Source organism: Mus pahari, chromosome 14 (genome assembly GCF_900095145.1).
Source record: "Mus pahari chromosome 14, PAHARI_EIJ_v1.1, whole genome shotgun sequence".
NCBI classification, from domain to species: Eukaryota; Metazoa; Chordata; class Mammalia; order Rodentia; family Muridae; genus Mus; species Mus pahari.
The window spans coordinates 1,561,724-1,572,606 of record NC_034603.1 but is presented as its reverse complement, the minus strand read 5'-3'; the positions used below and the strand labels follow the sequence as shown (position 1 = coordinate 1,572,606).

General features: G+C 53.4%; 1 protein-coding gene across 1 annotated transcript in view; it reads right to left on the bottom strand.

Moving 5' to 3' along the window:
• Positions 1–422: 422 nt before the first annotated feature.
• Positions 423–10,883, bottom strand: part of Stk10 (serine/threonine kinase 10) — an 88,283-nt gene continuing 77,822 nt past the window's right edge. Inside the window, exons 14-19 of the mRNA XM_021212839.2 lie at positions 10,627–10,756; positions 9,833–9,957; positions 8,754–8,942; positions 7,843–7,968; positions 6,388–6,501; positions 423–2,128 (exon numbers count right to left, since the gene is read on the bottom strand). Coding sequence (XP_021068498.1) covers positions 1,991–2,128; positions 6,388–6,501; positions 7,843–7,968; positions 8,754–8,942; positions 9,833–9,957; positions 10,627–10,756 — 822 coding nt within the window. The 3' untranslated portion in view covers positions 423–1,990. The remainder of the gene's footprint in view (positions 2,129–6,387; positions 6,502–7,842; positions 7,969–8,753; positions 8,943–9,832; positions 9,958–10,626; positions 10,757–10,883) is intronic.

Genomic DNA, 10,883 nt, shown 5'->3' with positions numbered 1-10,883 from the left:
CAAAAATTACCCATGGTGCTTGGAAATACATACGTTACTTCCATCCTTCATGAAGGGAAATATAAGTTAGTTATATTTACTGAGCTAAAACCACTTCTGCCTGTTCCTATACAGAAAAGGTTAGCACAGGGCATGAGGAATACTGCGTGGGCCTCCGGCGGCAGCAGGCATTGCACTTACACTATAATTATGAGGCTGGAAGACTGGGCTAGACCCCCACTCCAAAAGGCACAGCCGAGCTACCAGTACGAATGACGTCAGGGAGTGGTCAAAGACTTACCTGAACCACAAAACTGGCATTTTGCCTAACAGCCACTGTCAAGTCCCCTGAAAGCAAGCCTTCCCTGCCCGCCTCCTGTGGCTTGGCCTCGCCCACCTGCTCTCTGAGTCCTACCCCCCCCCCACTCTGACAATTCCTGTTTCCCAGCCCCCATGTACCAGAATGAAGGAAGTCAACTGTTCCTCAAGACTTCTTGATGTGAGGCCTGAAAGCAAGCTAAGGCTCACTTGCTCCCCTGAGAACTATGGCTGTCCTGGAGTTCTGTGAGCTTCTTTACTGCACACAAGATCTGGGAGTCACAAGACCTGTTTTCCTTTTTTATTTTTTCCCTAGCCCGCTCCCTCCCAAGCATCCAGTTTTCATCTGAGGAAACGTTTTAGAAAGTTGCCTCAGCATCGGGCAGTGACAGAAATACTGCTAAGGTCTCAGCCTCTCGCCAGACTCAACTGCCTGGGCCCCCTCCCCCGCCCCACCCCACCGTCTCTGGGAAGGGGCTTTTTAAAAGGAGGGTCTCTGAGGCGGCCAGCCATTTCCCTGTGCCTTAACTGAGCACTTAGGCAGCGGTTGCTTTTCTGCTATGGGGCTCAGCCTCTTGGGAGGCCACCTGAGCAGCCCGAAGGCCCAGTCACGGGATTGGGGAGCTTGGGAAGCATTTCCCTGAGCACAGCATGCTCCTGAGGGCGGGGAGCATTTCTTCCTGAACAGAGAAGTCCAAAGCTTAGTGGAAATGTACAGTGGGAGTCCAGTACAGGACGAGGGCAGAGGTCAAGAGCCTTCCTGGGTACCTGCAGACAAGCGGGCAAGGGTGAGATTGGCACGTGCTAGGCAGCAGAAGTCAAGTGTGGAGGGGGTGTACCCCTGAACACGGGATCCTGTGTGCAGCCAAATGAGTTGCTGGCTGGCAGTACAGCCTGTGCCTTCTCTGGGTTCTGGTGCCAGCATCCAGCATGGCCCCACCAGCTGCTCCACCTGACATGCGTGGTGGCCCTGGCTCAGGCTCAGGAGGCAGGCAAGCAGGTCCCAATGCGTTGGTTCCAGGAGGTCACAGCAGAGGCAGCCTGGGTGATGTCAGGGGGGCCAAGTTGTGTGTTTGCATTGTATGTGTGTGTGTGATATGTGTATATGTGTGTCACACAGGGAGAGGGAAAATAAGATGGGATAAAATGTCAGAACCCAGCAGAACAAGCATCTCTGGCACCCTTTTCCCTGTTCCCCACCCCCACATACACAAAGCACAAAGTCAGCTGTGTGAAGCAAGGGAAGGGGACACCCAGGAGCTGGCTGCTGAGAACCCAAGTGGCTCTTAGGGATGTTTTCCGACACTGTGAAGAATTACTGAAGACAAAAAAAAAAAAAAAAAAAGCAAACAAAAACCCCACAAGGATCACAATAAGGATGCGTTTGCGGTGATGTCATTCGCAGTGCTGTGCCCACAAACGGTAGAGCTGGTGTTTGGGCAGACAGGAGAGGTTCACCCACCCTGCCTGGCCCCTGACCTCAACTGCCCAAATCACTCCCAGGTGATGGGAATCTGAGTCTTGAGGAAGTCATGGTGCACCAAGGTGGCACTGTGGACAACTGAGGCGCTGCAGAGGGATGGGTAATTTGAGCTGGCACAGAAGCAAGAGGAAGAGGTCCTGAGTCACTTGTTCACAGAGGCTTGGAGGCCCCAGTAGCCACGCTGCCCACCACAGCCCAGGCGTGCGGGCGTTAGGAAGCATCCCCAGAGCTGTAGGGGAAGAAGTTGCTGGCTCTGGTGGGTGTGGTGGGTCTGGGCTCTGCCTCCTCGCTTAATTTGAAGAACATTTCCTGTTCCCGCTTCTTCTGGTTCAAATCCTCTTCCAGGGCCTGGGGAAGAGAGCAGATGGTATTCAGCGGGATGCCAATGATTCCAATCAGAACGGCATGTCCTGCTCTGGACAGCTCCCACCCAGGCTTCAGGGACTGGGTGGAAGGTCTCTCCTGTCTCTCCCTGAGGTAAGCACCCCCCCCCCCACCTGCCACGCGCCTTCCTGAACAGCTCACGGCCCAGGGCCAATCCTGAGGAACCGCCTGTTAAGAGGTACAGGTAGGACCCCCGTGACGGGGAAAGAGCCGGATGGATAAAGAAGAGCCAGAGGGGAGGATCTATCAGCACGAAAGAGATGGCCAAGGGATAACGCTCACCCTCAGTCAGGACACCCACTGCCTGCGGGAGGATGTGTGCCTGTCCCTCTGAGGGTCTGAGCTCCTCAGGAAACGGGAGCTGGCAGCAGCACAGCACAAGAGCTTCCCTTGGACACATGCTCATGTATCCAGATAAACAGGATCCTACCAGAAAGACTTCCCAAGAGCCCTGGAACAGGAACGCCAACTCACAAAGGAAGTTGAAGAGACGGGAGAGCATGGGCCCTTAGACAAGATCAGGCACCACAGGGGAAACTGGATTGGGATTTATGTAAAATCTTCCCTTCAGGTTGGCAATTAGACAAACCAAGCCTGGTGAGTGGTGGTGGCAGAGGCGCACACCTTTGCTTGGGACTCAGAAACAGGTAGATTTGTGAGTTCAAGGCCAGCCTGGTCTACAGAGGGAGTCTCAGGGCAACCAGGGCTACACAGAGAAACCCTGTCTCAAAAAACAAAACAACAAAAAGAACCCCAAAACCCTGAAAATTACTATACTGGCTCAGTGATGCAAATGTAAAACAAACTGCCCAGGAGACCAGTGTGTGAGCCCCTGGGATCCAGTGTGTGAGCCCTCAGGGATCTAATGTGTGAGCCCCTGGGATCCAGAGTGTGAGTCCCTGGGATCCAATGTGTGAGCCCCCAGGGATCCAGTGTGTGAGTCCCTGGGATCCAATGTGTGAGCCCCCAGGGATCCAGTGCATGAGCCCCTGGGATTCAGTGCATGAGGCCCTGGGATCCAGTGTGTGACCTCCTGGGGTTCAGTGTGTGAGCCTGATGGAGGTGTTGCTCATAGTTCTGCTGCTGTTTAGACACAGGGTGGTTTAGTAAGTCGCCCAATTTCAAAGCTAGGAATAGTTGGGCATACCCACTCCAAAAGTTCAAGATGTCCCAAAATCTGACCTCTGAAGTGCGAGTCTGATATCACAGTGAAAGACACCATTTCTGACCTCACAGGTTGGGTGGCAATCTAAATACCTCCTGGCTGTGTGTAAGGACCCGGGAGACACAACCAAGATTGCTTAGACTTGGGCGTTTTGAGGGTGACATTCCAGTTGAAGCTTGTGTGCCTGAACACTCAGCCTCCAAGATGGTTGGGTAGAAGGCATGACTGGTGAAGCTAGGGTCACAGGGGAGGGGACAACCCCACTTTCTATGGTGTGATCAGCACCCCAAACATCAGTGTAGCCAAAATAAACCCCTGTCTGGTGTTCTACCATGAGACAAGAGGAGGAGCTAACATGGCCTTATCCTGAGACATCTCATTACACAGATATGAATATCCCAAACTTGGAGAAGGATCTGAAACCCACAGCACTCTAGTCCCAGTGTCTGATGAAGGGACACTTAGCGTGGAGTGCTGAGCAGGGACTGAAGCCTGTGACTCAAGCCCTGCTGTCCTTTGCCCACCACAAGTCTCCCCCCAAAGCCTCAGAAAGCACAGGCAGCAGTCTGTGTCCTGCTGTGTGCCAGACAGTAAACGTTAACACTGTTTGTGAGAATGTTATACGTGAGTACTAACTATATGTACCTCATTTCTTCCATCACCCCCATGGGCCCTCCTCTATGTCCTCTCAAACCCACGACTGACTTCTTTAGCTATCCTTGATATACACATATGCTATTTGTATGTATATGAATGGCCACCCGCTGAGTCCATTTATCATGTTCATATGCATACATGTTCAAGATGACTGCTTGGGGTCAGACAGCTTCTCGGGGGTCTCATCCCTGGGGAAGAGGAGCTCTTCTCTCAGCAGCCATCTAATTGTCTCTAAGTCTTAATCTTGAGTGAGGCTGTGGGAGAGCTCTCACCCACCCATGTTGGACGGTCAATGGGGTTGTCATTGTGCCTGCTTTGTTTGCCAGTGTTGCGGTCTCCTGGGGCAGCTTCCCTGTCCTGTAGGGAAGACACTCTGCTTTGCAGGCCAGAGTTTCTATGGCAACGCAACTGCCATCCCAGACCAGCATGGAGGAGGTGAATGATTCTTTCTAAGCAGACTTATTAACAAATGAGTTAGCCCACCAGCAGCAATGTGTTAACAGTAGCTTATAGTAGATAATACTCCAGCATTTTACAGTCTAACATGGTAATGTAAGTAGGGCCAGGAAGAGAGAGACAGAGAGAGAGAGACAGAGAGAGGACAGAGAGAGAGAGAGAGAGCAGACTATGCTGAGGCCCCATTCTGTCCTCAAAGTGACCTCAGCAAATCAGGAAGTCTGCACTTACTTAAAAGGAAGCCGTCTGAGTTCTAAAAATACCCCACAGGACCTGCTATAAGAAGGAGACAGAGCTCAAGGCTACTTGGTGTAACGCCAGAGCACAAAGGACCATCCCTCTGGGCGTTGCTGCCAGCAGCCATGACAGAAGCCTGCCCGAGGCAGGCCCACAGGCAGGGGCAGGGCCAGCTCTCTAAGCACTGGCCTGTGGAGCTTCCAGGGGCCTGAGACATCATCACAGGAAGCTGCTGGGAGAGATGACTTCTCATTCCCCAGACCCTAGGATGAGCGGGCCCAGGAAACAGCTGCCCAGAGTCAGACAAGCAGGTCAAGCAGGTGCACATTCTCTCCCTGACGCCAGTGCCAGCTGGAACACTGGGTACCTGTGGGCTTAGTGTCAGAAATCCCAGCAGGGCACAGTCTGCCTCCTGTCTGTGTACACGGTGGCTAAAAAACGCTCAGAATATCAGGCAGCATGAGCACACGGTCATGGGTCACAACGTCAAGGCTCACAAGGCTACCCTCTCCTCAGAGTCTAAGAATGACTATGCTGGGCTAGGCAGGGGGGCTCACACCTTTAATTCCAGCACTCAGGAGGCAGAGACACGGGGATTTCTGAGTTCTTGGCCAGACTGGTCTATGAAGCTCGCTCCAGAACAGCCAGGGCTACACAGAGAAATTTTGTCTCAAAAAACAAACAAATAAACAAACACCCAGAACAAGAATGCTGTGGGTTGGGCAGGAGAGCAGTTAAGAGCACTGACTGCTCTTCCAAAGGTCCTGAGTTCAAATCCCAGCAACCACGTGGTGGCTCACAACCACCCGTAATGAGATCTGACGCCCTCTTTTAGCAAGTCTGAAGACAGCTACAGTGCACTTAGATAAGAATGCTGTGCGTTAGTGACTCTTTAGCTGACCCTACAATCTTATCGCATCAGGACCACGCTGAGGTCTGCCTGTGATGTTCACTGCGTTGGTTACCGCCTTGCTGCCGCTATTAAATACCTAAGGAAAGCAGCCAATGGCAGAAGGTTCCCTTTTGGCTCGTACTTTGAGGGGGCAGCCTGTCCTGAGAAGAAGGCAAGGTAGTGAGAGCACCTGGTCCCCTGTCACAGTGCCTCTGCAGTGAGGAGTCTGTAAAAGCCCCAACCATCAGCCAAGAGCCCAGCCCAGCTGGACTCTGGCCAACCCCCAACTTTGGAATCCTATTCCTATGGTGCTTGATAAAGAGTGTGGCTCACACTGCTGAGTACGGGGCTGTTTGTTTGCTTTGGTGCTGAGGCAGGGTCTGGAGCATCAAACATGCTAGGCTGGTGCTCTGCCCCCGAGCGCCACCCCAGACCAAGCACAGAGATGTACACATTTGGAAATAAAGAAAGTGAAGTAGCTGGCACTGGCCTTTGACCTCACAGAGTGACTTTCTGCTGGCCTTTGACCTCACAGTGACTGCCTGAAACTCCCCAAGGTGGGGGGAGGTGCCATCCTGACAACGTGACTGACTGCTGCTCATGGCAGGGGTCCTCTGCTTGTCTCAGGTGCACATGGGCCAATGTCGAAGCACCCTCCTATCCCAGGGTCCAGAGAGTTGCCAGCGGTCAGCACAACAGGCAGATGGGTCCTGTCTCTTGGGGACAGACCAATTTTAGGGGTGCCATGAGGGGAGGGTCTGAAAATAGGGAAGTTTCAGATGTCCCAGGCAGGTACCCACAAGCCCAATGCAGTACCTTCTTGCGTGGCCGAAGCCTGTCTCGCCATTCCTTCAGGCTCTGGTTATGGCTCTCATCCAGGGCCTTCAGCTTCTGGGTTTCATGCTCTACCAACAGATGACACTTTTCATTCTGGAACAGGCAGAAGAAGGGTGAGGTGGTCAGAGCCTGGGCAAACAGACCGCGGCATCCGTAAGGGCACTACCACCACGGGCTCACTATGCCGTGGCCACACCTCTGCACGTGGATAATACACTCGCACAAAGCAGTGCCTGGAGGACTATTCCAGAACAGTGATGGTGTGCACGTGTGAGCACGCACGCCACGGTGGAGGCCCGAGCTGTCTTCCTACTGGCATCTTTCACATAGCAGGCCCGCAGGTGTGCTGCTCAGCATCCGGCAACAGCAGCTTTCTATGGCGGCCCAAGCCGACTAAGTCTCTGTGGGTAATTCCTTACATAGGTATATGTATGTCATTGTGCATTGTGTCTAATTACGCGTCGCATGATATATGCAACCTATGTGCACTATCTCCTGCCTCATGTCATCTCCTCAGGAGAGGCTCCTAGTGAGGAATGAAGCTGAGGGACCGCCCCATCTCTGCTACACGCTCTGAGTTAAGTCCTTAGCCTTCTAAACGTTACCTGAGGTCTATGTGGCAGACAGGAGGGAGGTCCCTACTGACTCCCTGCAGGGTCTGAGTCCTGCTACAGGAACTCCTAAGGCAAGGGAAAACCATACAGGAAGGAGAACCCCTCAGAGGGCTTTTATTCTGATCCTCAAGCTGGAAGCTTCTGGGAGTTTATAAGTCCATCTAGTCCTGAATACTCAGAGCACTGTGTCCTGTGACCAACTGCGTGTACCACTCGGTGGATCTCTCGGTCAGTGGTCACATAATGATGTCATAGGCAAGGAATGGGACTGCCTGATCAGAACCTACATGGACCAGTCTCTGCCTGGCAGCCTCCAGTGCTGACCATTCTTTGAGAGTCTCCCCACTTATCTGCAAACTGCCCCATGGGCCCAATAGCCTGAAGTTCAGAGGCTGGAACAGGCACCATCTGTCAAGCACAACTCCTCGATCCACCACAAGGGGGCGCCAGGTAGCAGTTCCTGCAACTGGGCCCTCAGGTGCTCAGCTACTCTCGTCCACTGTGTGGTTCTGATGGGTAAACATCCTGCTTGTTCATATCCCTAATGCGTGGGGCCAAACTAAGGAACACTCAGCTCCACCACCCCCTTCACAAATCCACACACCAGTCTTGCCCAACAGGAGACATCGCCTCCACCCTACAGCTATTTCAGAGAGAGAAAAAGTAAGGCTAGGAGGGTCGCCCGACTAGTCCAGTGTAACAGCCTGAGAGTTGCCCAGCAGGCTGGCATCAGCTCACCCGGGCTTGACCGACTCAGAGGTCACCCTGCTGGTGGCCTCTGAGCACTGACTTGGGGAAATTGAGGCACAGGGCTGCGTACCTGCAACTGCTGTAGCTCGCTCATGTTGCTCTCGCACTGCGCCACCATGTCTCGCATCTGGTTCTCATGTTTCTGCTGCTGCTGCAGCCTCTCCGCCTTCTGCCTCTTCTCCTCCTGCTGGGAGAACTGCAGAAAGAGGACGCTGCTGTGGGGCGGTGGGCAGGCGGGCGCTCGCCTGGATGGCTGGCATGTGTGGGGGTGACTTTGCCTAGCTCACCCTGAGCCAGTAAGGCCCATCCTAGGGATGGGGTGGCAATGCTCTGAGTCCAGCCCACCTCAGGTTCTGCTCTCCCTACTGAAACTTTCCCTGAGTGGAGACCCAGCCTCTGCCCTCACATTGATAGGTGTCACCCTGCTGGGTCACCTGATAGGGTGAGATGACAAGTGCCAGGAGAGAAGTCACAGGGGCACTGAGCAGTGGTGGCGCACGCCTTGAATCGCAGCACTTAGGAGGCAGAGGCAGGTGGATTTCTGAGTTCGAGGCCAGCCTGGTCTACAAAGTGAGTTCCAGGACAGCCAGGACTACATAGAGAAACCCTGTCTCGATAAACAAAAAACAAAAACAAAACAAAAAAATTTAAAAAAAAATTAAAAAATAAAATAAAATAAATTCCCAGGGGCCTGTATCACACAGGAGGTCAGGGTGGATGAGAACACAGAATGTCATGCATGTAAAAACATGGGGTCATGAGAGAAACCAGTGCGTGACCAACTCAACTGAACAAGGATCTGTCCACCAAGGGAGCTCTCTCCCAGGCTATTGAAACTTCCAGGCCTTGACTGACTTGCACACTGGGCTCTATCTAATATTTGACATGCGGGTCCCATGCTGTATGCGTCCAGTCCTTACCCAGCTCCCCCACGCTCACTGCCCACAGCCTATGGGATGCACGCACGCATACAGTCCCCACCTGCTTGATCTTCTCGCGCTGCTCGGAGGCACTGCCCGCACCGTTGATGTGCAGGCTCTTTTTGTACATGGCCATGCGCGTCTTGCCATCGCTCCTCTGGATCTTGGGTAGCCGTGCCTTCTCCTGTTGCTGTCTGACCTTCAGCTGCTCTATCATGCGCTGGTTGTAGCGCTGCATCTGTTCCCGCTCCTGGGGGGACACGGAGCAGAGGTGAGGGAGCTCTAGGTATGGAGGGTACTCAGGAGCCAAAGGTCACCATGTTCAGCGTGGGAGCCCCGGGTGCCAGCTTGTTCTTTCATTTTTTTCTTTTTACATTTATTTATTTTATTGGGGGGAGGGGTGAAGCATGAGTGTGGCACTCAGAAGACACATCTCGGGGATCAGTTTTCTTCTGCTGCTACGAGGACTCAGGGAATTGAACCCAGGTCATCAGGCTTGGTGGCAAGCTCCCTTAGCCACCAAGTCATTTCCCAGGGATGTTTTTTGTTCTTTCAGCATTACAGTACCTGACTTCTGATGGGCCCTCAGCGTTCTGACTTTGCAGGTATAAAAACAATGTGATTCGGGTGAACCCATACTTTGAATGTGGATCTTTTTCTGGATGGACAAAATCTAGTACAATCTTCTGGATTCCGGACAGTGGCAGCAAGCCACAGCTCTTGCTGGCCACATGTTCCTGAGAGGAAATACCCTAAGGTAGGCTACTTCAGACCTGCATGACTAAGGGAGGAAGCCCAAGGGGCATGTGGCCAAAGAACACTTTACAATTCGTTACTTTCAAGTCTGGATGGTTGCTGGGGATAGAAATCCCAACAAGTCAAGAAACATTTTCTTTTTTGCCCCCTTGGGGGTGGGTAGAGCAGTTTCAAGTAGCCCAGGACTGGCTTTGAACTGAGAGGGCCAAGCACTGAAGTGTTGGGTGACCAAAGGAGCTGCCTGCCCCATCTTCATCCTCCCGTGGTTTCCTTGACTCTCACTTGGGGCTCCTGGGGACGGTCTTGGGCCCTCACTGTGGCTGCAGCAGCCCTTCCTGGGTGCTGCCATCAAGCCGCCCCTCATCCTGCCCCGCCCCGTCTCACCTTCTCATGCTTACGCAGCAGGTCATGTCGCTGCAGGAAGTACTGGTCCTTAAGTTGCTGCTTCACCAGCTGATGTCGCTCCTGCAACTGGTGCTCCTCCATCTCCCACAGGGCTGCCTCACGGTCTGCGGAGGACACATCACCCACACAGTGAGGAGTGCACAAGGCCGGAGACAGAACAAGTCATCCACCCAGTCCCCTCCCCAGGTCTCCACTGGGACTGAGAACCAGCCTGCTGGGCTCAGAGGAATGGGCGCCTGAGCTGCCTCAGTAGATGACATTGGCTGAGCTGAGAAGCCACTGAAGCCGAGAGTATTTACATGACACGCCTTCTCGGATGGGCAAATGAGAAGGTTTTCTGACGGAGAACTTGTGTGGAGATAGATGACCAGGGTCAGAAAACCCATGAGGAGGCAGGTCCTCGGCAGACACTGAGTCTAATGGAGCCTTGACCTTGGGCCTCTCTGTTGTTTCTAAGCTGTTTGGACTGTGAAACACACTTACAGTAGCGTCACGAGACCAAGAAGCACAGCAGCTCTCCCAGTGCGGGTTCCTCATAGGACCGCATGATCACAGGATCACACATTAAGGATCATGGGAGGGGCAGTCTTACAAGGAGAAGGTGAGGCCGGCAGGAGGTCAGGTGTGAACACTAGCACACAGTGGGGCAGGCAGTGGCCACACAAGATGCTGCTTCTGCATACTGTGGTAACTGGTATCCTTGCCTCTCTCCTGACTTTTGGGGGCAGAGGGGTGCCCCTAGTTCCACCATTCGGGGTGACTCTGGGCCCTACCTCGGAGGAGCTCCTGCTTCTTGCTAAGGCAGTCTCGCTCCTTGTCACAGATCTCACGTCTGTTTTCCGTGGTGAGCTTCCTCATGGCCAGCTCCAGGTCCTCCTTCTGCTTGGCTACGAAGTCCCGGTCCTGTGAGGAGGGATGACGAGGCTTTACACAGACGACTTGGGTGACAGCTCTCCCCCTCTCTGTGAGGGTGAGAGCCTGCCTGCCTCCTCAGCAGCCTCGGTCTGTATATTTCAACTGTTTACTTTGT